Here is a 24,970-nt window from a genome sequence, read left to right on the forward strand (position 1 = left end):
AGTTGTAAGTAATCCAAGTTTGCAGAGCTACAAAATATTGGCCTGAGTCTGTTGCCTATGCTGTATGCTGTACAATAAAACTATACAGTATCTTGCTTATACCCACCTCATTTTAAATAGGAGAGTTTAAAGTTTGAATGAGTCACTCTATGCTTACTGAATTTCTTGGTCATTGATGCTACTGCAACTCCAGTTCTCTCAGATTAGAGTAGAATCCAGTAATTACCACATTTTTGTTTAACATTACTATGAAAACATTTTTCTTTGATAGTGGCTAAAACCAGTGTTTTCACATATGGAGCTTTTTCTATTTTAAATGCAAGTAATGCAAGAAAAATTCAGGATTTTTGCTGAGTTACAAACCATAGCTTTACTGTTCTATCAGCTTGCAACTTACTTTCTTCATCTTTTTGATAGGAGTTGGCCAAATTCTGTAAGAATAATTGGCACACGGCGGGGGAAAAATCACTTCGGTATTTGTATATGGTTTTCATTTATCAGTAGATCCCATCGGACTTTGCGTGCAATAGCAGTTGGGTGTATCTCTCATTCTGAGACATCGGGCTCAGTAACTGTTTACAATTAACAGGCTGAGCCTTGTTCTTTTAACAAATCTCTCTGTTATACTGACAGTTGTGTTTTTAAGTTTTTTTTTTTTCTCAAATTCTGAGAAAATGTAGCCAATTTTTAAAAAATGTTTCCAAGCGAGTTATTTGGACCTTCCACTGTGTCACTAGAGATTTGAGATTTTACAAGTTCTTGATGTTTTTTTCACCAGTCTTCAGTTTGCTGGTGATTAAAAGAATGTCTCTGCAAACCTATGGCTCGATGTGAAAGTACGTGGCATAAAGTCATGTCCAAGTCGAATTAGCCAAGATACTGGCTATCCAAGTGTCAATAAAATAACAACTTCTTGACCCAAATTACTTCATGTATCTTGTCTGTCAAATGCTAGCAATAGAGTCATACGATTTGTTTGCTAATCCCTTGGCTTCCTTTGACAGAGTGGGTATTTGCTAACTGTGTTGCTTCCAAAACGTCAGCTGCTGTTCTTAAAACAAACCAAACCTTCCCCTAGACTATTCTTATCTGCAGATGATTAGCTGCTGGAGGACGGTTGTATTCCTTATGCCAGGACCCTTTCTTTGAGGTGCTTTTTCATGCAATTAGTTGCATTCTTTGACTGTCAGGTCACCGTTATCTGCACCTCGCAGTTCATCTTCAGCGTGCGCTTGAATACTCTATAAGCCAGGCTAACACTGCTCGAAAAACATCAGATGCTCAATAATGTAAAATGGTGTTATAGGCATAAAATTTTTATTTTTCAATTGTACTGTTGTTGCTTGTACCGTGTTTTTAAATGCAAATAATGTTTGCATTTACTACATATGCAAACTCATTTATTACCCAAAACTCTGATGACTTTTACATATGGTCATTAGCTAAAGCAGGTTGTAACTTTCCTTGTGTCATTTTTCAGCTATTCTAATGCAGTTTTACCAGTATCTTTAGTCATACTCTAATGTCCAGATATGCTTAAATGCTGCTAGATTTTTATTCTTTCTGTTGCATTTTGTGGAATGTTGTTATCGTGATCTTTTTCCACTCAGTTTAGTTGCAGTTTCTGCATCTAAGACTTAGTGTATTTCCCGTTCTCATCGTTTCCCAAAAAAGACATGGAATTACGTATTTTTCTTCCTGAATCAACTTTAGTTATTTTTACCATGATTTTTCACTGAACATCCTTTATTGCAGCAGATGGAAACTGTCAAGCCAGATAATAAGTTTAGATGATATTTTGACATATAGTGATTTGGGAATATGTTTAAATTTTTATTTATTTATTTGTTTCCAAGAGGAAAGCATGTTAAATAATTTAAATTCTGTTCCACTTGCCTATATGTTGAAGTTCTTATTTTGTTTTCTTTGTAACTGATGGTTTCACGTTTCATGCTACATCAAAATAGATCAACTTTTAAAAAAATAAGTTCTGTCATTTGTTGGTTTCCCGTGCTATGCTTTCTTTTCCCTTCTAGGAAATAGCAGTCTCTGTTTTGACCAGAAATTTTATATTTTAAAAAGAGAACATTATTGTATTAAATGGCATCTAAATTTTAGAACTTGTAGAGAAAATACCAATGGAAGTTTTCTATTGGAAGAGGCTGAGCTGAAATAAAAGGGGTGTACTTATTTCATTAAAAGCTACCAGATAAACTACCAATTTTTATTATAAACTTAAACAAAAGAGGTTAACAAAGACAAGTTTGTACTAAAATAGAATAAAATTATTTGAAATTATGGAGTATAGAAGGTCTTGTAATATGCAATATGGAAAGTACAATTTTGACTAGCTTAACTGGGGTATGTGCTTGTAGTATTCTTATTCCAAAGGCTTTGCTGAAATTAATTCAGTTTCACTTCATGCCACTGAACTAGGAAACATTCACATATGTGGAAACGGAGTTAGATTTTACTCAGTGAAAATCATACAGAGAGTTTATTAGAGCAGGAATTGGTATATAATTTCAATTTACTTGACATATTTCCTAAGCCATTGTTTTGTGCACAAACACAGTGGGAATGCTGTGTATTTTACTCGAATAGGAGGCTGCTTGGTCTGCCCACACTTGGTAGCTTTCATTTCAGTTAATACCAGTTGAAGTGTTACCATTGAATGTTCTTATTCCAGCTTTTAGTAGTGCTGAATGTATTGTGGTTGGATGAATATTAATGTATTTTATTCTGTTTTCTTACATGCCACGCTTTGCAACGCTGCAGAAACATCACTGATGACGAATCGGCGGTGGATGAACTGAGAGGCGCACTGAGGTTTTTTGCATCTGTATTAGTTCGGCGCATTCACAAGGTAAGGTAACTTCGAGGTTTTAATGTTGTTTTTCCATCAGAAATAACTGATACCCATCTGTAGCAAGTACTTTAATTTTTTTAAAATGGCAGTTCCAAAGTCAGTCCTACCAAGAGTATAGGCAGTTTCCATCTAAGTTTCTTGTGTTGTCTGTTTCCTTCTTCCGGAGCTTATCCCATTCCTGGTTATAAACCATCTTTGAAGATTCATCATTGGAAGTGTTCAACGTCAGGTTGGGCACGAGTTTAAGCAACCTGATCTCTAGTGAAACATGTCCTTGTCCACGGCAGGATCCTTGAAGGTCCCTTGCAACCCAAACTATTCTATGATTCTTGCAAATGGATTTATTTTTTACACCAGTGCAAGGCATTATTAAAACCTTGGGATGATCTTTTGGCTGTCTTTTAGTGACTTAATCCAAGTGGAAACAATTTTGAGAATTATTGAAAAAGAACTGTTAGAAAATGGTTAGCAGTGTACCTGTCTCATAACTTCTGTGTACTTGACTTCTTTAAATGTAGACAAGATCCTTACATTGTCTATAAAGAATAGACTGTCATTAAGTGAGTAGCTTACTATAAGAATTAAAAAAGGTATGGTTCTTATATTAATGTAGTTCTTAAGAAACATTCTGAAGACTAAAGATTCAGTATTTTTTTTTATTGGCTGTTTTTAATATATTAGCACGTCTACTCTGTTTTCTGGTAAAGTGCTTCAAGCCTGTTTTACAGGAACTGTTTCTAAATTTCTGGCTATTCTAAGCAGGAAGAGTTGCTAAATCAGTTTGCAGATTTACTCAGTGCTGGCCCCTCTGTTGGAGCAACTGCCATAAATGTGTGTTCCTTTTCCCTTCCTTAGTAACAGCAATATTGTGCATGTACTCTGTCATGACTGATTAACAGCCTGATTCCGTCCTTGTTATATATCACATCCAGATGACTTTCTTGTTTACTCTAACTCAAACATGTTGCTTTTTAAAGTGAACATGGGGGAAAATTAGGAAATGTCTGTGTAGTGCAGACATTGTATGGAGGTGTGAAAGTGGAGTAAATCTTTCAAAGTGAACAGCTAGAGCAAGGTCTTAAAATTTAACTTGGAGGTGTAATGCATGCAGGTGTCTGTTGCATTGTTTGTAGATCCATTGTTGATGCAGAAAATGATGATTTCTGTCCATCATGTAATAAGGTGTTAATCGTGTTATCTCAGATCAGCTCTAGCATCTTTAAGTAGAGTATTAATTTATCATATCTGCCTTGGACAGTAATGAAATAAATGTAATATATTCACTTCTGTGTCTCTGGTAGAGAATATGTGCAAGAAAAACTCATGATGTGTACAAGCATTAAGCACTGTCAGGGGAACTACAAAAAATAAAGACTGTCACAAAAATGCATTTCTCTTTACAAGTGTAGATTTATTTATATGCATCCTATGGAATAATATAATTTATTTTGCCTCTTTGTGTGAAATGGTACAGATATCTCAAGCTTTTTGAAAACATAGTAGTAACTTTGTGTTTTGGAACAAAATTGAAACTTGGCATGCTCAGTCGTGCAGGGGAGCATGGTGTCTCATGCTCTCCTATTTTTTTCAGCTCATACTTTTTTTCTGCTGAACAAGTGTTCCTGTGTGTGCACACACCCATGTACAGATGCAGACAGCCTGAACTCATGCATATACTACTGAAAGTGTTGTGCATAGAAATAAGATATAATGTGCAAGTTGCAGATAAAGTACTAACTTTTTGTCATTTTAGGAATCATAGTTTAAAGCTTCAGTAGTTAGCTGAAAAGGGTTATGACAGAATGTTTTATAGCCTTTCAGCTCTGATGCTGTGTCCTTTATAACCTCATTTAAGGAGAAATTAATCACTGATTGCAAAATAAAATAGTCTTATGTCTTTGCCAAACAGCTGTACTTTGATTTGGATTTATTATTAAATGCTTGAAAGCAAAAGTTCTAGCTAATAGAGATAAAACTTCTAAATTCAGGAACTACTATGTGTATGAAAAAAACAGTTGGTTTTTTTTTTTTTTTCCTTTTTTAGGTTATATTGTTATACTTTTATGCCAAAGAATCTTTTGCTTTTCAATTAAGACTGAAAAGTACAAATTGCTTCAGTGAAAAGAATTCCTTTGTTTTCTGTTTAAGGCTGCCTAGGTGGATTTTTTGAGGTGTGGTTTTTGAATAAAGTAACTTCAGGCCAGTCAGCTCTTATGTATATGCTGAAATACCTCCCTCTCTCCTCTCCTCTCTCTCTCTCTCTCTCATATCTGGATTTTCCTTGTGGCCATTTCTGGGTTAGTTATGGGTTTTGAAGGGAAAGTAAAGGGTTTCCCTTTGTGCAGTGTGGTGTAGATAGCCCTGCATCTGGTTGAAATTTTTGTCAAAAGGTGATAGTGTCTACTACAGTGTTGAGAAATATGAGTCCCAAAGGACAAGGTTTTCCATTGATGAGCAGAAGCTCCTACTTTCTTGCTTGTAAATAGGAGTTGACCTTAATTTAATTAGTTTTAGGCAGTTCTAGTCAACTGTACTAGCTTGTCTGGGCTGGCCAAGTCAGGTTGTAGCTGTGCACCTTAAATATTACAGAGGAGTGTGCAGGAATACAAGCTATTCTCTTTGGATGAATGAATAAAAAAACAGCTTTTCTGTCAGCTCTGTCCTTAGCAGTTACACTGTTTCTTTCCTTGTCTGGCAAAAACAACTTTCATGCTTCTGTTTCATTACTTACGTCTTTATTTGACCTGGTATTGAGGAGGGACAAACTCCATTAAGGGGAAAATACCCAAACAAACCATGTTCAGAAGTCTTAAATTTTGAACATTTGCAACTGCATGTTTCTGCTCCTCTGAGATGTCTTTTGTTCTTGCTTAAAATAAAGAGCATGCAAAGTGTAAATGAGTTTCTAGATAAGTTTCTTTGGAAACTACTGCAGCTGATAAAGAAGAATCCCTGAAACTGTACAGACTGGGGACTGACTGGCTGTGGAGGGAACCTCTGCAGCAAAGGACCTGGCTCTGTGGTAGACAGCTGAGTACGAGCCAGCAGTGTGTACTGGCAGCAAAGGTGGCCAGCAGTATCCTGTATTAATAGGATTAATGTACTAATAGGAGCAGAGCCAATCCATCAAGGAAAGTTATTATCTGCCTTTACTTGGCATCTGGGATACTGCATCCAGTTTTGAGCTCCCCATTGCAAAAGACACGTTGATAGAGTGGAGCAGGTTCAAGCAAGAGGCCACCAAGACGGTTGGGGCTGGAGCATTTGACCTGTGAGCAGGATCACGTGACATCATTGTTGGCACTAACAGTCATCTTGACTCAGTAACTCAAATTGTCTTTTGGTTCTGCCATCACCTGTGCTGTGACATTTTTTCTGCATATACATATTTGCTTTTAGTCCTTGTGGACTTGATTGTTGAGGGTTAAGGTGCACAAGTACTAGGTGCAGAATGTAGTTAACTTGCTTTTGTTGGTGGTCAAATCTTCATTTTGTACTAGGGGTCATACTGTGACTTGCAAATCAAGCTGTATTGCTATAATTATTGCAATGGAAAAATCATAATGGGAACAAATAGACAATAAATGTGTTAAAGATATTGTTTATGCCATTTAGATTGTACATGATGTATGCTTTGTCCAGAAGAGTGAGCCTACTGTCAGCTCACCTAGAGAATTCAGGGGTTGTTACTTAACAGTTCATTTTATGGTTAGAATGGGGACATATAAGCAAATTAATATGTTTGATAGTTGTTGTCTGTAATAAATTTTGGAAAAAAAACCAAAACAAACCAACAACCTAGAACAATTCTGTTTTTCTTTTAAAACTGTTCTTTAGGTGGATATTCCAACTGTTGTAACAAAGAAAATGCTCAAGGCAGCAATGAAACACATCGAAGTGATAGCCAAGGCCCGGCAGAAAGGTAAAGACTCAATAAGTTGTCAGTTTTGAAGGGTAGGTATAAATGGTATTTTGCATGTTTGTTATTATATTTGCTAAATCTTTTCCTCCTCACTGCCTTATCCTTTTTTAAAAAAAAAGTGATACTTTAGCACTTTTATTCTGGCCATTGCAGAGACAAATAGGAGAAAGTTTTGATTTTAACTTCCCCACATTTAAAATACTAAATTTCTTTCTCTGTGTGGCAAACAGAAATGTATTTTTGTCTATTCAGAGCAATCAAGGTCATTCAGCAATGCTTCTTGAAGCTTTTCCTCTGTATTCCAGATTAGCAGTTATAAATGAAAGGATTTGCATGTCTGCACTGTGCTGCAACTGGAACTCTCAGAGCTGGAATGATTTCACATCTGCACACAAATGTGAGCAGCTACTGGAGTTGTTCAATATGTTGAAAAGTTAGGTTTATGTTTATAAGCCATGGAGAGATTTTGAGCAGTAGCATATTTAATTATTATCCAAATAAAAATATCTTCACAAGCCTAAGGTAAAAATTGTATTGAAACTGCAAATTGAAGCAATATTTGGAAAATAGTTACCTTTCTTTTTTTCACTGGCTGTGTTCCACAGTGCTGTATGTACTAAACGTGGTTTCATTCAATTTTTACACATATATGTTTACTTTCACTGAAGTCAGGAACTTTCCTTCCTTCCCTCAAAACATCTACTTGATATCCATAAATACATGCCATTGGTCCTGTGAGTGAGTAGTGGGCAATAAATAATGAGACATAGTGTGATCAGGTTAGATGTTTTTCAGAGCACAACCATGTTTTCAAGATACTAGATTGTCCTGCAGTGCTGTTTATGCCAAATTTCATACTTTGATTTCTACTAAGGAGTTGGAAACACTTTCTTTAGCAGCAAAGAACTGTATTTTAAATGTACAGCACTGAAAATATAGCCACTTTTTTCAGTGTTTTGAAGGCAAAGACTCATTCCCTGAGGGCAGATATGTGAAGTAGAAGCTGAAAATTACTTTTAGTAGTGCTTTCTAGTAAATGTTGCTAAACCAGCCGCCGTAATGTGTGATTCAGAGGCAGCTTTCAGGCCTTGCTTTGGTTGCTACTTGAGCCTGGCCTTTTCTGTCTGATTATTTTCTAAATCCTTTTTCAAATTATCGCTTTAGGGGACATTTCCTTTTTTCCTGCTCTTCTTTCCCTTATGTCTCTTAGTAAGTCCTCAGTATTTGCATAGACACCTCCATGATTCATTACCTGTCCTTGCCAGAGAGTGTGTGCTGCTTCTCTGCTTTTAGTGACACCAGCTGGGCACATTTATCAGACAATATACATTCCTGCATCCTCCGTATCAGCTGATAACTACTCATTGTTTTTGGTTGTGAAAGGCAAGCTAGCAGGCTTCTGTACTATGTTCCATGTGCTGGAAACAGGCTTTAACCTTCTAGATAACAGGTATGTGTTAGGTACCTGACCTGTGCCTGGTGTGGTTCTTGGCATGAGGCTGTGCTGGATTCCTAGTGAAACTAGGTGTGACTTATTCCAGCTCAGTTCTTGCATCTGAAGTGATTTGAAGGAATATAACATTGTAGCTTCTAATGAATATGTATAGTTTTTAATCTGATAAAGCAGGTATTCTTCCAACTTCATACAGCTGCTTACAAGAGGTAGCACTCTTGCAGATCCCCATGCTGATTTTGGTTTGATTTACACTGTGTTTAAAATACATGTTCTTTTACATTTGTTTCTGAATATTCTAAGCAGGAAACAGATATAACAGGATTGAATAAAACTTTAAGTTTATGTTGATTTCAAATTGTGTTGTAGGCAAGTCAATAGGCAGAAGCCAAATAAATGGGAAACCATGAAAGAAGGTCAGGAAAAAAGCAAGTAGAGGCAGACTTTGGGCAATGCAGTCTTTTAGAAAAATCAAGATGTTGAGTTCTTCAATAATTATAAATGAGGAAAAATTCTGGAAACCATGCAAACTGCAATTGTTTGGTGAAGGAACTTGTATTTCAGTGTGAGGTTTTATTTTTACGTATCCAGGCTTGAAAGTCTAAACCAAGGTTCTTTTGTGAAGTTTCAACATTGTGTCCCTTTGGCAGTTGTATATGTACTAAGAGTATTAACTTTTTTAGCTCAAATGAAAAGCAATCACTTCTTATTTCACAGTAAGAAAGAGCTGAAACAGCTTGTAATACTGTGTTTTACTTGCAGTAAAAAATGCAGAATTTTTACAGCAAGCTGCTTTAGAAGAATATGGACCAGAACTCCACGTTGCTTTGAGAAGCCGAAGAGATGAACTTCACTACTTAAGAAAGCTTACTGAACTTCTTTTTCCTTATATTTTGCCCCCAAAGTCGACAGAGTGCAGGTATAGAAATTATTTAGAATTGTTTTCTTTAAAGTATCTGCATACTATGTATGTAGTGCCATAATTTTGGGGAGTGAAAAAATGAACTCCAGAGTCATCCTCCTCATCCATCCTTCTTATCCCCTTGCTTATGGGTTTTTTGTCTAGCACACTTAAGGTATTGTTAAACACTGAAATGTTTGCCATTTCCCCATAATGTGTGCACTGGAAACTTCACTTAGAAAATCATGTAATCTATACTAAAATATTTGCCTTTTCCCCATAATGTGTAATGGTATTGGAAACTTCACTTAGAAAATCATGTAATCTAGTATTGCTTCTGATTGTTTTCTTTTTTTTTTTTTTTTCTTTTCAGATCCCTGGCTCTTCTGATTAGAGAGATCCTGCCTGGTTCTGTTTTCCTTCCCTCAATGGATTTCTTAGCTGATCCTGTAAGACTTTGGAGCACAGGAATAATCTTAATTTATTCAGTATTACTGTTTTCCTATGAAATGTGTTGTGGTGCAGCAAATGATGCACAATGATTGACTTGCTGTGCATTTTGACTGGGTAAAAGAAAAATAAATCTTGTGGCCATTCTTTCTGTTTGTTCATTATAACTGGTTTGAGTGCTTAACTGACTGAACTGACTAAAATACAGTTTTGACATGATCTCTTAATGTATTTTTAATGAAGAACTGCATTTCCTGTCAAATGGGAGAATGCTGTGCTAGTATAAGCACCTTCAGATTGCTCTAACTACATTAAAGCAAGGGCTCAGTTACTGGAACTCTAGTTGTATATATCTTTATAGCAGTGTAAGTAAACCAGCCTTTTTGTCACCTGCATTGAAATTAATTATTTTATCGTTAATTCTGCAAATAAGAGGGCATTTATTTCTAAAGATGGAACACTACCATGTTTGATTTTATTTACACATCTATTTTAATAGACAAAATTGCAATACTTCTGAAGCTATCAGCTAGCTGCAAGCAAAAAGTACTGTAGCTGTGGAAGCATTAGTGGTTCATTAGATCTGTGCTAACAGTAAAAAATACTCTGTAAAGCTTTCCTCCACTGGGTGAAGAATGTTTCTGGGCAGGTCTTTTCCAAAATTCCCTGAGTTGTAAATACTTGAAGAGACTGTTGAAGGTCAATTCTCAAAGATGTGTTGCCAGACTTTGGGGTTTTTTTTAATAGTATTAATATATTCACAGATTTGCATAACATAGTAGTGAAATTATTTTCTTCAAATTTGTTGGGTTTCTTTAACAGTAATTTTATATTGTCTTTTCCTTCAGGACACTGTCAACCATTTGCTGCTGATCTTCATTGATGATAGTCCAGTGAGTACTGACAAAGGCAAAATTAATTAAAAAATTGATTAATTACAAGTAGTTTGTTCACCCACTAAGGAAGCTTTCTTACCCAATTGTCTCTTGTCATTTTTTTCTACAGCCTGAGAAAGCAACTGAACCTACTTCTTCATTGATTCCATTCCTTCAGAAATTTGCAGAGCCAAGAAATAAAAAACCGTCTGTAAGCAAAGGCAACATTTATTCCCTTTCCTGTTTTGAATAAGTGTTTGACTTTACCGATTGTTTTTGTTCTACAACTACTTCCATTATTTATGTACTCACTGAAAGTTTGAAAATCGTCTGACTGCATTTTTAACCTACTAAGGTCCTGAAGCTGGAGCTAAAGGAGATCAGAGATCAGCAAGACCTTTTATTTCGATTTATGAACTTCCTGAAACAGGAAGGGGCAGTCCATGTGCTGCAGTTCTGCCTGACTGTAGGTAAGATTGCATATGTGTGCTGAGATATATTTGATGATCTTTAAAAGCTTTAAGCATTTGCACATTGAAGTTGAGTATTCAGTCTGAGAACTAGGCAGCATAGTTAAACAAGAGATTACCTTTCAGGATCTGTGTTTTGCTTACTTCAATGCATCCTGATTCTTGAATGCTAATCTTTGCACCTTTAATGTTGGCTATGGACTGTAGCTCTTAAGTGTGTTTCTGTTTATTGATAAAGGTGTGACATTTTAAAATAGAATATTCTTGTAAGAAGAATGTTCTGGCCACTGATACAAAGTGCAGCTGCCTTTCTTTAATATGTGGTTACTAAAGTATTACTGAAAAGAGCTGTTCATAATGAAGAGTTGCTCATGTTCTTTTAGCTTTAAAATTCTGATTTCTGGAAAGAACAGAAACATAACAGGAACATTAAAGGTGTTGAAACCTTCTGTTCAGTAACCTGTACCTTGGTTATGAAGCATGCATTTGGTTTTACCATTACACAAGTATCGTTTGAAAAGCCTTCTTTCCAATGATAAGATTTTCTGTGAAGTTTCTTTAAGTTAGAGTGGTTTATTTCAAGTTTTTTGGTCAACTAGTAATTAATTACTGGTTTACCAAAATAATGTAGTTTTGTTTATTTTTAGTAAACAAGTATTTCCATGTTGCATAGGAAATAATGGGTATGTTTTCATATCCCAAACCCATATATACATCAGGAAGATGTGAAATTAAGTTAGACAGACTTTATCTCATAAAATACTGCAGTAATCATTACATAAGAGAAGTAGAAGTAATCTCTGTGTGTGCAGCTTCTTATGTGCTCATAATCCTTCCAGACATTGGCTTATTGTCAGAAAAACTCTTCACCAAAAAACCAACAAAGTTATTAACTTTTCAGTGCTGGTGGCATCTGCAGGGGGCTCTAAGATGACCCTTCTAGAGCACACTAGAGCTGCTTCTTCTAGCAGGAAGATTACTCAGACTGTGGCTGTTGTCCATGATCAGTCTTTTTTTTGGGTAAACCTCAGCATTTTCTTCCTTCTAAACTTGCATTCTCATAGGTGTCAAGTCTGTATGTTAGCTTATAAAACAAAGAAAGAGATTTAGATCTCTCAAGTTATGCTGTCTCAAACTGTCTACTGTAGATTTGTTCTTAATTTGATAGAAACACTTTGAATAAGAAGCACTTACTGAGGAAAATAAACCCAAAAAACCCCAGAAGGGTCTTGGTAGACTTTCTCTGAAGAAATTTGTTTTGTCTATTAATTGAAAAATGAATCAAACACTACCTCATTTTCCCTTCTTTCTGGCCAGTAGTCATGCTATTAATGGGATGGGCCAAAAAATCAAGTAGGATTGCACAATAATTGTGCTGACTAGAATTTTTATTTTGTTGGGGAAGTCCATTCTCAAGTTAGTTTGATATTAAAGGTGTTACTGAAAAATATTGTGATGAGTTGGGTCTTGGGAAAGAAATTGCAGCAGAATAGGTAGATGACTGGTTGATGAGTGCTGTTGGGGCTCTTGTGTGTCTAGCATGAACTGGAGATCATGCTAAAAGAAAACTGCAATATACAATTTGGCAATTTAGGAAGAAAAAAATCATTGTTCTGATTAATTTTTCTTCCAGAAACAACTTAATGAATTTATCCTTACTGCGATAAGGAATAATTAGTTTTAGTTGCAATATCTTTCTAGTAATAATTTTATGAACAAATATGAATCTGAGTTAATAAGAAGGCAACCACCTTATTACCTGAGATTTTGAAATGCCTTGTCTTTCTGTAAATTTTAAAGTTTTACAAATTACTGTATCAGCTGGAAAATGAGTTGATGTTACAGCTTCAAGATGCTGTTTGTTAGCCAAGTGGATCAACAAATGCATTTTCTTTCCTTTACTTCTCAGAGGAATTCAATGACAGAATTTTGCGGCCAGAACTATCGGATACTGAAAAGATGTCTCTTCATGAGGAAGTACAGAAAATTTACCAAACTTATTGTTTGGATGAAAGCATTGACAAAATTAGATTTGACCCTTTTATTGTGGAAGAGATTCAAAGAAGTAAGTTTGAATTTGAAAGGAGCAATTTACACTGGAATTTAAACAGCATTCTGAATAAAGTGAAGATTAATTCATCTAAATATGATCAATCTTTACTTTTGTCATAGTTTTAAAAATTGTTACCCCCTTGCTGTATTGTGCTTAAGCCTTGTTTTGTCAGCTTATTTCTGTATTTTATTTCAGACTTAAGTACCTTGCAAAAGAATCACAACTCAGACCAGAAAAAACCCAGACTTTATATGCCAATATGTTTATATATGTTTGTATTTACAATTTTTTTTTATAGTTGCTGAAGGTCCGTATATGGATGTTGTGAAACTCCAAACTATGAGGTGTCTTTTTGAAGCTTATGAGCACGTACTTTCTCTGCTTGAGAACGTTTTTACTCCTATGTTCTGTCACAGTGATGAGGTAAGTGTGAAGAGTAGGCTTAAAGCAAGACTGTTTTTTTTAGGATACCCTATTTACAACAGCAATGTGCATGTGGAAGTGAAAAGTATATCTCCATATTCCACTTTAGTTAGCATGCCAGAGCTGGGACCAATCTCAGTAAGAAAATTGAATGTATTCTTGTTCAACATAACAGAATAGAAAACACTTCCATTTTTTGATGTAACAATTTGTATGTATTACTGCTATTGCAAAATCCTCTCCACTCCTTCCTTTATGATTGCAAATTGGTGCAAAAGGAATCTGCATGATAGACATAAAACACTTTTAAGAATCTCTTTATTGACTTTTTAAAATATAATGGTACTTAAAGGAAGATACAAAGATTGTATTTAGGTAACTTCAATATTATGCATTCCAGCAGCTGAAAGTGAGGTGTCCTGTTTTCAGAAAGGTCACTCAAAGATACTTGCTAGGCATTTGAGATTGTTCTGTGATTGGGTTCTGAATGCAAGGTTTGTGGGTTGGTTTTTTGTTGTTTTTTTTTTTTTGGGGGGGGGAGAGGTGAGGGGAGTGGAGAAATCCCCACACTGGGCTGTTGCCTAAAGCCTTCTAATAGGAAGCACTTTAAATACAGGGGTGAGTCTGAATTCCTGCCCCTTTTAGAGTTTGTGTGTGTAAATCAGATTAAGTATTAAGCTTCTCACATTTATTTGAGGCAGAACATGTTGACTTCTGCTGGGAATGAGTACTTATCTTACTTAGCATTATTCTTAATAAAGTATATTTCTCAGAATTGATATTGGTGCTTATCTGTCCCATAATAGTTATAATGCTTCAAATGTTTGATTTTTAACAAGAAGGAGATATGAATTTTGTTGCTTAACTTTAGTTTTATTTCTGGTTTAGTTTTTGTTATTTTTTTAATCTCAAGGCTGTGTAGAGTAAAACAAGTAGTCCTGTGAGCATGTATTGCAAATTTGGTCTGTCCTTTTCCAGATTAATATTCTAACTGCTAGATTGTTTGGCTTTTAATTCTGTTCTTGTTTCCTGAATTCTGAAAAGCTATTGCATAGTAGTCCTTACCTCAATTAATCCAGTGATTTCTTTGATACTTTATTTGTCTATTGTAGTACTTCAGACACCTTTTAAGAGGAGCAGAGTCACCAACACGCAATTCAAAGTTTAACAGGTAGGTATTGTAGAATCTTAAAGTATTTTTATTTGGTTTTTAGTTAAAAGCATAAAGATTTTAAACAATAGGAATTTTGCTACTGCCTGATACTAATTTAACTAAATTTTCAGCTCTACTTTTTTTTTTCCAAACGAGCAAATTGCATACTGAAGGAGCAAGCAGTATTATACAAGATGTCTCTTCGCTTTAAGTGTTTTACATTAAAGAACTTAAAATGTGGTTTAAACTTCAACATTTGAGAAGGCGGAAGGGTAAAATAAAGGTACACTGAGAATAAGATAACATGGAAATAAAGTGGAAATTTAATTGACTGTATATATGAATACCATCTTGTTGGTGCAAAGCTGGGTTGTCTTGGATTTCGGGTCTTATGGGAATAGGTACAGTGTACCTTGTGTCTAACCAACCTGGTCATGCAATGGGAATCTTCTCTTGTTATAACAAGGAGAATCGCCATTTCTCCTAGGTCAAATGAGTTTTCTGTTCCCCAGTTCTTCCCGTTCATTGTGGAAATGTAGCATCAGAAGCCTTGTTTCTGGGTTTGGGCTGTGTACCTACAAACTATACCTTCAGGTTCCTTAGGGCCTGTGGAGGAGAAGAGCATCTCTTGTGGTATGGATGGGTGATCTTCCACTGTAGGAATGACTTGAGTGAGCTTGAGGTCTCATCATTTCTTGTCTTTCATTTTATGCTGAATGGCTCAGTCATAGACTAGCCCAACTGAATTGCTCTTACTGTTCAGTCAAAAGAAAGAAAACTTCAGTGAGACAGTTTTTAATTTGGATAGACTTTCTTGGTATGGAATAAGATTCACGGTACTATAGAAAATGCTTATTTTCATTTCTTATTGCACAAGAAAATGCTTGTGTTTATCATCTTAGATTGAGGAGTAACAACAATTTACTTAACTTTTGCTGCTTTCATTAGAACTCTTCTAGAGGAGTAACAGCAATTTACTTAACTTTTGCTGCTTTCATTAGAGATATACCTAGCAGCAGCCCTGTGTGAGGTGAATTATTGTGAGAACCCTTTCTCCCCTGCTAATGTTCTTCAAAAACTATGTGATCTTTCTCTTTAATTTATCTCCATTGGTGACATCTGTTATGTAGTCTTTTTACTTGTAGCTCCAGGTCTCAAGCTTTGGCCTAGTGTTTTCTCAAATTGGTGTCGACAAACTTCTCTTTCTTCCATACCTCTTTTTCAAAGAGGCATGGAAAGCAGCTAGACCAAACTGCATTTCTCCCCTGTGTGATTCTGCACTAGGAGTGGTGACCTTAAAACACACTCCAGCTTCTGTCAAAGATGGCTACAGGGTTTCATCCAGACCTTTAAATCTACCTTCTGGTATCTTTCCCGAAATTATTCATGTCAAGGGTGGAGAGTATCCTGTCATACGCTTCTTAAATCTAGTTCAAGTATGAAAACATTTAGGTCACCTTCTTGGTGACCTTGGTGCTTTGCTTTCCAAAACAGAAAGGGTGAAATTACAGGCAGTCTCTACCTGGAGTTCTTTAAATACATCTTTGGCTACAAAACGAGCAAAATTTTGGGGGAACTGTTACAACATATTTCCCTGGAGTTCAAACAGCGTCCATAGCATTACTGAAAATGTATCTGGTTTATGTTTTAGACCAATTTGAATGTCCTGAGTATATATGCTGGTTTATGATAAGAGATACTGTATTTTCCTGAGTGGTGCCTCTGATTATTTCCATGAAACAGAGGTCCTATCTGAGGTCCTATCTGCAAGTAGTGTGCCTGTTTCCCTCTGCAGAGTCTTGTACACACAGTTACTGCCAATGAAAAAAAAAAAAAAGGGTTACTTATGGAATTATTCCAATGTTATCCATATGCATATACCTTATCCTGCCTTCTCTTCCCTGTTCTAGCATTAGTTCCAGCTTTGCTAGGGGTACTGTGTATGTATTGCATAGACACTGCTGGTTAAAAACTCAGATTAAGTAGTAGACATGAAGTCCCAGTGGAATGCATGTGTGGGTAACGTGTTGAAAGTTTTCATTTATTGCAAGACAAGCAAATTATAGAGCAATTTCTAGAAAATACAAGTGGGAAAGTAGGAAGAAGTGACAATCCATGTAATTTCTGGTCTGAATCACTTCTTTGAACCGTACAAAATAATCATAGCTTTTTTGTGTACAAATAGGCCAAATAATGTGTTATGAAAACTGCTGAGGTAATAGATGTAATAGATGAGAAGTCCCAAGTATTTCTGGAGTGTAAAGAAGTCACAATGAGGATATTCTCATAACTTAATAACTAGCTGTAGTTGTCAACAGTTTAACTTCATAACTGATGTTTTCCACCTAGTATTTAATGCGTGTGGCCAGTGACAACTAATGTTTTCCAGTTCTGGTGACTTAATTTTGGGTATGTGGAAGAGAGGACAAGAATATTTTCTCTCTCTCTCTCTCTCTCTCTCTCCCCCCCTCTACCTCTCTCTCTCTCTCTCTCTCTCTCTCTCTCTCTCTCTCTCTCTCTCTCTCTCTCTCTCTCTCTCTCTCTCCCCTCCCCTCTTCCTCTCCTCTCTTTCCCCCCCTCTCTCTTGTGTATTTATAATACATTACTTAAAGTTATTCTGTGGAAGTCCAACTAAAAAAGAAAAGTCATTGTGTGATACTCAGATTTCTGGATAGCTGTGTATCTGCCCTGATTTTCTGCACACCGTGACCACATACAGAAATAGGCACATTCTGATTTCTCATCATTGAGATAGCAATAAAATTAAAACATTTCTCATGTAAAGGACCAAGTGGAAAGATACTAACAATTTAGGGGAGTGGTTAGGATTAAAACCCACAGAATTAAGTTTGCAAACAGTTGTGTGCGATGTAATTGTTTGTCACCATCAGTTCCAACTTGGTAAGTTATGCGTCCAGTTTCGCAGCTAACGTGACTAAAAAATACCTTAGAATCAGTTCCTCTTGTAAAACAAAATCTAAAATGTGAATATTTTAATCCTGTATTAGTTTGTCCAGAATTCAGTAGCTCCAGTGAATTAAAAATCATGTGCGTGGTGACTGTGTTTATGTACATTTATGTACATTTAAACATCTTGATTGGAATTACTAAGTTGAATGCTGAGGCATTGGTTCCATGTACCAGGTTATGTAGAATGTAAAAAATACATGACAGTTCTTAAAATCTGTTAAATAAAAAAGAAAAAAAAAAAAGATATTTTAATATTTTGGGGTTTTTTTTACTGTATCTAATAGGACGACTAGAGGGTGGTATTATTAGATAAAATGTATTGGCCAAATGAGCTAGATTCCTACATGACTTCTGAACATAGGTTACAGGAAAAGTTAGCTGCCTGTTTGGCATGATGGGTAACTTTAAGAATGAAAGTTGTTCTCTTTAAGTTGGTAGCTACTTGTGCTAAATGTCAGTGGAGACCTGCAAGTTTCAATAACAGGTTTTAAATTCGAAGGAAAAGATTGTGGTGATGACATGTGCAGGTATTGTTTGCATTTCACTTTCTTAGGATTTTTAGGTCAGGAACTCCTAATTGTATCACATTTTTTAATTAATTTGTAGTGATGGTCAAAGCCTATTCAGTTTTGTTGGATAGGTCTGTCAAATTTGGGCTTGTTGGGGGGTTTTTTTGGTTTGTGGTTTTGTTTTGTTTTTTTTTTTCTTTTAACATTATTTTCTCCTGGGCTCTGAGGTAATTTATGTGCCTGTTGTTGCAGAAGTAGCCTGAGTTTGGATGACTTCCGGTAAGTCTATCTAACACTCAATAAATGTTGTGTGTTAGTTATGCTCATCTCTCATGACTGCATCACACAGCCTTTATAAGAGCAATTAACTGTCCATTTTATTTGTAAAAATGTGAATGTCTTCTCTGGACTAAACTGCATTTCTCCCCACAATAAGCTTTACTCCCCATGTCTTCTTCACAAGTGTTTAGAAATTGCTTAATTGCTAATTTCATAAGTTTGCGATATATTAATATTGTTTGCTGTTAATGATTTGTTTGTTGTTATTAGTTTTGAAATATATTTGCATAACTTGAAGCTTTTTTTTTCGGCCTGTGACCACTAGCTGCTCCAAAATTTCCTTTAACTCCATGTCACATTTCCAGATCTTGTTTGAGGTTTTATCCACTTAACTGCTTGTTTTATCTTGCACCGCTGTGTCCAGGATGATCATTGCCTAACATTGCATGCAAATATAACCATTTTATGAATATTATCAAACACTCAAAACCAGCAGTTCCCCAAATTGGTTCTCTCTGTAGCTTTTCTTGTGGTTGTTCAGGTTTGATTACAACATATGCTGGTTTTTTTATAATTTGCTCTAGGTAGTCTGTGGTCACTCATTAATGCCTTAATAGCTGTTCAATGGTTTGTTTTCTCATTATTCGTGCCTCTTTAAGTACATGCTATCCAAACTCAGAAAACATTTTTTTTTTCAGTATGGGCTTTTCCTTAGAATTTTTCAGAGCATCAGTATTTCATATATTACTCATACCATTCTTGAGTCTTGAAGGAACATTATCAACCTCATTTTACAGGTCAGGGATCAAGATATATAGACACTTTTTATCTTTTATGTACCAGTTCAGTGTATTGAGTTATAACTTGCTAGACTGTTGAACAGTAAGAAGTACTTGAGATACAAGTGCAATTCACTGATTTATTTTTTTTTAAGTGCAGCTCTATGCGCTCAGTATTTCTCCTAATCTCCTGCTATAAGATCCGGGGAGATCTTATAGCGGCCTTCCAATACCTGAAGGGGCCTACAAGAAAGCTGGGGAAGGACTTTTCATAAGGGCAATTAATGACAAAACAAGGGGAAATGGGTTTAAACTGAAAGAGGGGAGGTTTAGATTAGCTATTAAGAAGAAGTTCTTCAGTGTGAGGGTGGTCAGACACTGGAACAGGTTGCCCAGAGAAGTTGTGGATGGCCCCTCCCTGGAAGTGTTTAAGGCCAGGCTGGATGGGGCTTTGAGCAACCTGATCTAGTGGAAGGTGTCCCTGCTGATGGCAAGGGGGTTGGAACTAGATGATCTTTAAGGTCCCTTCCAATCCAAACCATTCTATGATTCTAGTTGAGTGTAGGGGTTTTAGTCAGCCAAAAGAAAATGATACTCTGACTTCACATGCGTGTAAATATCTAGCTTGTCCTGATACATACGACTTGTCTAGTACTTCTTGACCCATGGAGCTTCACAGTAACATTGCTCAGCTCCATAGCCCTGGCTGATCACTTGCAAAGATCTGTTCAGTGTGCTGAATGAATCAGGGATCCTGTGCAAAAATTATTCTGCAACCATCCACGATTGAAGAATGCCACAGTGGCACAAAGGCGATCTTTGGTCTGCAATTCCCAGCTATAGAGCAAACAACAATTTTAATTTTTTAATGTTCCACCTGTGACTTCTGGAGCATTTAAAAAAAAAAAAAGGGAAATGTATTCCAATCTCTTGTTGTCACATCATTCATCAGAAATGTTGGAACTCTGTGCTCAGGGCCCTGCCAAGAAAGCAACTATAGAATGACGGTCTATAATGCTGTTACATGGATCAGCACTAGAGGGAGTGGGATACTTTTCCCCTGTGTGTGTGTCTGTGTGTGTATATATCTATTTGTTGACAGTAGCAGAATTAACGGGTCTTGAAAGACTTGCTCTCTAGTCTAAACAGGCCACCTCTTCTCTTCTTTCTTCTTCCATGCCTTGAACCTGATCATATCCTAGTCCCATCTCTTCCGTTCCACCTAACCTCAATTTCTTTCTCCTATTTCTACTAGGTTTTCATCCTGATACCTGGGTGTTTTGTGGTTTGTTTGGTTTGTTTTTTGTTGTTTTGTTTGGTATGTTTTGGTTTTTTTTCCTTGCTCAGCATCCTCAAAAGATTGATCATCCTGTTGTCTATCTGCTAACATCCCTGATTTTTTTTTTCCATGCTCATCTAAACTGGTTTGTGCTCTGCATGCTTGGTCAAAGATTTTTGCCAAACCAGTCCTACGTTCTCTCCATGGGTTGTCCACCATGTCTCTGTGTACCCTCTTATTCATCAGTGTTTGTTCTGAATTTGTGTATCTTCCTACACAGAGATCCCATCCTAGTTTGTCACTTTATACCTGTTCTAGTTTAGTGATAGCTCTGTATTGATTAGGTGTGATCTTTGGGCTCAGCACTGGGACAGGAAGGGTTGGTTCCTAGCTATCAGGTTGAGTCCTGGCTCCATACAGCTCAGCACTGCAGTTACAGGCAAGGCTGTACTGTGCCTTCAGCTGGAGCGTGATCAGTGTGGGAAAGAACTGATCAGAGCCTGGCATAGTCTTATCAAATCTCTTGAGTTTGTGTGAATTAATGTTTTCGTTCAAAATCTTGAGAACTGCTCAAGTTTTCACAGGAGTGATGAAAACTTCTTCAAGAGTCAAGCGAGAGGTCTGAAGTATTACCCTTCTAGAAAAGCTGTCTAATTTTGTCTGAATGAGGTTTGTATTTTGCTAGCCCAGTGATAAAGCTCTCGAACAAGATTCTGGTAGGTCCCCAATGTGAAAAAGTTTGGTTTAGCACAGTAACGTGTAGAATAAGTTGTTTAAAAGTCCAGTGGATTTAGACTACAAACAGCTAAGCAACCTTATCTTTGGTTACTAGAGATAAGTAAGATAGATGGTGCCTGTCTCCTTTGGAGCTGGTAATAATATGAGATAGAAAAAGCAAAAGATTTGGAAAAACAGTGGATTATTTACACGATTTTAGTCATGTACACAGTCTGGGTAGAATTATAAACAGGAAGATCGTTAGTAACACACGCATGCATGTTTTGAGTCAGCAGTTGATGTTGTCAACATGGTTTTGTGGGCGACGAAGATGCTTTCTTTACTTGCTGGTCTCTGCTGTTCTGTTAGTACTCCTGTTCAGTAGTTAGTAATTTTTTGTTTTAAAGGAAGAAGAAACACATAGGATATTTTTTGGTACTGTAAAGTACTAATTGTGCTTTTAATCTCAGTAATCTATAATGTTCTTTTGAGTCTTTGATTCTGCAGTTCATTGTATTGATTTTTAACTTGCCTATTAACTGCATTTATTGAATTGCCATAACCTCAGCCTAACCTTAGGCTGATTCCATATTGAACTGAAACATTTTTCTTTCCAGAATTACTAGCATTTCTATGTAAGAAATAATCTTCAGTGTCAGGTCTTGTGTAAGGATGTAAGAATGCTATAAAATGTGTTCTTTCAGTAAGGAGTGTCCTTCCTGCCTGATTATCTTTATTTTTTCATACCTTGTTGCTTTTTGGATGCTTTATCATAAGTGGCAAGACTTTTAAAAGTTTTCATCTTTCAGTCAGACTGACTCTTCAAGCCAAGATTCTTCAGTTGCATCTGTTTTCTTTCATGCTCAGTCTTGCTCCTTGCACATTCCTTTTGTCTGTCCCTGATGCTTGAAAGTCAAGATCTATCTTGAATCATACATGCTTGTAAAATTCTGGGATGTTTGTGTGAAAAAATGCATCTAACTACACCATTTACACCACTTGGCAAGAGTGGATAAATGTTTAATTCTGAGTACATGGAAAAGGACAGAGTTAGTGACCTTCTTGGTGTGCATGCCTGTAGGAATACCACAGTTTCTGCTGTCAAAACAAAATGGTTTTGCATAGCTAATTGTTTATTCTATGTCCTGCATTACTGGGATACTATTGTAAGAGTGTTAATGTTTGCTCGTGCTTAAGCACATGGAAATTTCATATCTTATTATAAAAGTGTATTCAAGAAGTGTTGCTGATTGATCAGAGAAAAAAAATCGCCATAAATTAATTTCAATTTAAGTGGAATTGTAAATATATTGGCTACTTGTTTACAGAGTTGTTTCTCTTATCTGCAAATGATGTGCAACAGTCTACTGAGCTGCTGTGTAATAATATGCCTTGTGTTGTGAACTCTGGCTTCTGTAATCCTAGGACCACACAGAAGAGAGGAGAATCATTTGGAATCAGCAGAATAGGCAACAAAATAAAAGGTGTATTCAAGAGTTCTGCAATGGAAGGAGCTATGTTGCCGAACTATAACTTAAATGAAGGAGAAGATGACTTTGTGAGTAAAAGCTTTTAATTTGTCTTTGAACCTTTGTTGTTGGTGGATTTTTTCTTTCCTTATTTGAAACTGTTAAGTTTCTGCCTTTTCTGCTGTCTTACTTCACTGCAGGGCTTCCATGTGCTGGCTTCTGATGAAGTTGCCTTGTTTTCCCTGTATTCCTATTCACAAGCCAAGGCCACATCCTGTTACTGTGCCTCTGAGCTTACTGCTTTAGTACAGAGAAGCACTAGAAGTAGCAGTGTCAGGCATTTTTGTAAGCAGTGAATTTTTCTCTAAAAACTTTCTGTGCCTTTTTATAATTCTGGATAATAAGGTATGCATAGGACTGCATGCATGGCTTTCCATCTGCAGCCTGCCATAAAACTTTATAGCCATAGACAGAGTAGTGGAGAAATTGCAGTCAAGTTGGTCTGTGATGCAGCATTTTCTCTAAAGATCGTGAGGTGATAGTCCTTTCTCATTAGTTGAGAGAGATGCCCAAGACAAGTGTTTTTCTTTCATGCTGAACAGCAATGAATAGAGCCAGTGGCAGAATTATTGCGTGGAACATTGGTATCTGAAGCACAGTTGGGGGACAAATGGAAAATTTTAAAAAGTGAAGAGGAGGGAATTGGTCGTGGATTTTTTACAGTGTGTCTGACAATTCAACCTTTTGTACCTGTTCTTAACAAAAAAAGCATTTAAGCATTTGTCACCTTGATAAACTGCTAACTCATTTTTCATGGCCCGAAGATAAAAGTGTAAATGCAAGTTTATATTATACACCTTGTTCAGAATTGCTTTCAGGAGAGGATAAGAAGAACTCGGCAACTTATAACTCTAGACGGATGCGTAGAGTTGGTTTTGGTTGTTTTGGTTTGGTTTTTTTAAGAGGAGGAAAAAAGCGACATTTTATGTAGAGGCTAAATCTTCATTTAAGTCATGTCTTTAAGGGGGCAGAACTGTTGCAATTAATTTCTTGGGCAGTTAAGTTCTTGTTTTTCTAACTTCTCTATTTTTGAGGCAAGATTCTGATGAAAATGGGTTAATTTTGCAGCATTGCTGTCATACAATCTGTTAGCCAAAGGGCGTGGAAGTATAACTCTCCTATAGTAGAGGAATTATTAGAAGTGAAATTGAAGCAGTGGAGCTCAGAGAAGGAACATGTTTTTGTGCCAGAGCACAAGAAATTACTTGTGAGAAGTTGCTGAATTCAGCAAGAGAGACAGACAATATAGAGTCTAATCCTTAGTAAGGAAGGTTTTCAGATGGTCAGAATGGTTTTAGCTTGGGCAAGAATGGAAAATTGTAAGTGCAACATTGTCTCAAATCCCTTAATTAATTAATTAAATACTACATTTTTACTGAAACCACCGTAGACAAAGTTTGAGAAATACTTAAGTCCCTTCACTTGCTAAATGTGGATGGGAAGAAGAAATGGGAAAAGAAAATACTGAACTGTTGTACGGTTACTGTGTCCAAACAGCTGGACAGAGCCGTGGCTTCACTTCGTGAGTGAATACTGAACCTTCAGAATTCAACACTAACAAGGTCACACAGTAAGTGCTGAGGTGTAGTTTCTTAGCAGGCATCACAGGGTCAGAGGAAGAGCTCGCAAGGACAAGAAAAACGTGATCTAGGAAATGACAGTGTAATTGTAAGATGGTGGTAGTGCAATATACAGGCTTAGCAACTTTCTGATTAGCTTATATACAGAGGATATGGGAGTTATTTCCTCCTCCACAGATCCTGATTAGGTATTTAAGTAATTGTTGTTAATGTAAGCTTGGTGGATTCAAGGTAAATAGAAGTTTAAGAATAGTAGTGAAATGGAGTTCTGGGCATTGTGACAGAAAACAAACAATGTCTTTGGTTTTGGGTGGACTTTTTTTTTTGTTTTGACAGAGTCGTGTTGGTTGCAGTTGGATCCTATAGGAAACATCCGTTTAGTCTAAGGAAATTGCGTAGGGGTAGAAATACGTGATAGCAGCTTTCCGTGGCTCTGGGCAGCAGCTTTGTAAGCTGCTAACATGATAATAGTAATTCCATTAAACCACACTCAGTTGTTTGTCAGCTAAATTTTAAATATAGCAAAAGATATTCTGCATATTAAAGCACAGGTATTGTTCACAAGGCAGCAAAGAGACCTCTAGACTCAAATTAGTGGCTTTGTTGGATAAAACAAACTGATAGAGTCTGAAACAACCTATAGCCACTACATTTGGTGATCTGTTTGGAAAGAGGATTTAAAACTCCAGAAATTCATACTTCCTGGCTTACAGTTAATATAGGTGCTGTGGTTACAGAATCACACAGAATCACAGAATG

At 36.4% G+C, this 24,970-nt stretch overlaps 1 protein-coding gene across 1 annotated transcript; it reads left to right on the top strand.

Moving 5' to 3' along the window:
* Nucleotides 1-2,778: 2,778 nt before the first annotated feature.
* Nucleotides 2,779-22,678, top strand: LOC104530638 (sorting nexin-14-like; the record flags this gene model as incomplete). The annotated part of the gene is made up of 11 exons (XM_010175295.1): nucleotides 2,779-2,866; nucleotides 6,707-6,791; nucleotides 9,007-9,163; nucleotides 9,519-9,594; nucleotides 10,444-10,488; nucleotides 10,601-10,681; nucleotides 10,826-10,940; nucleotides 12,850-13,005; nucleotides 13,292-13,416; nucleotides 14,529-14,587; nucleotides 22,528-22,678. Coding segments are annotated over 11 exons (1,138 nt in total), but the record flags the coding sequence as incomplete, so codon positions are not given.
* Nucleotides 22,679-24,970: the final 2,292 nt, after the last annotated feature.

Source organism: Antrostomus carolinensis, unplaced genomic scaffold (assembly GCF_000700745.2).
Source record: "Antrostomus carolinensis isolate BGI_N321 unplaced genomic scaffold, ASM70074v2 scaffold7599, whole genome shotgun sequence".
Classification (NCBI taxonomy): domain Eukaryota; kingdom Metazoa; phylum Chordata; class Aves; order Caprimulgiformes; family Caprimulgidae; genus Antrostomus; species Antrostomus carolinensis.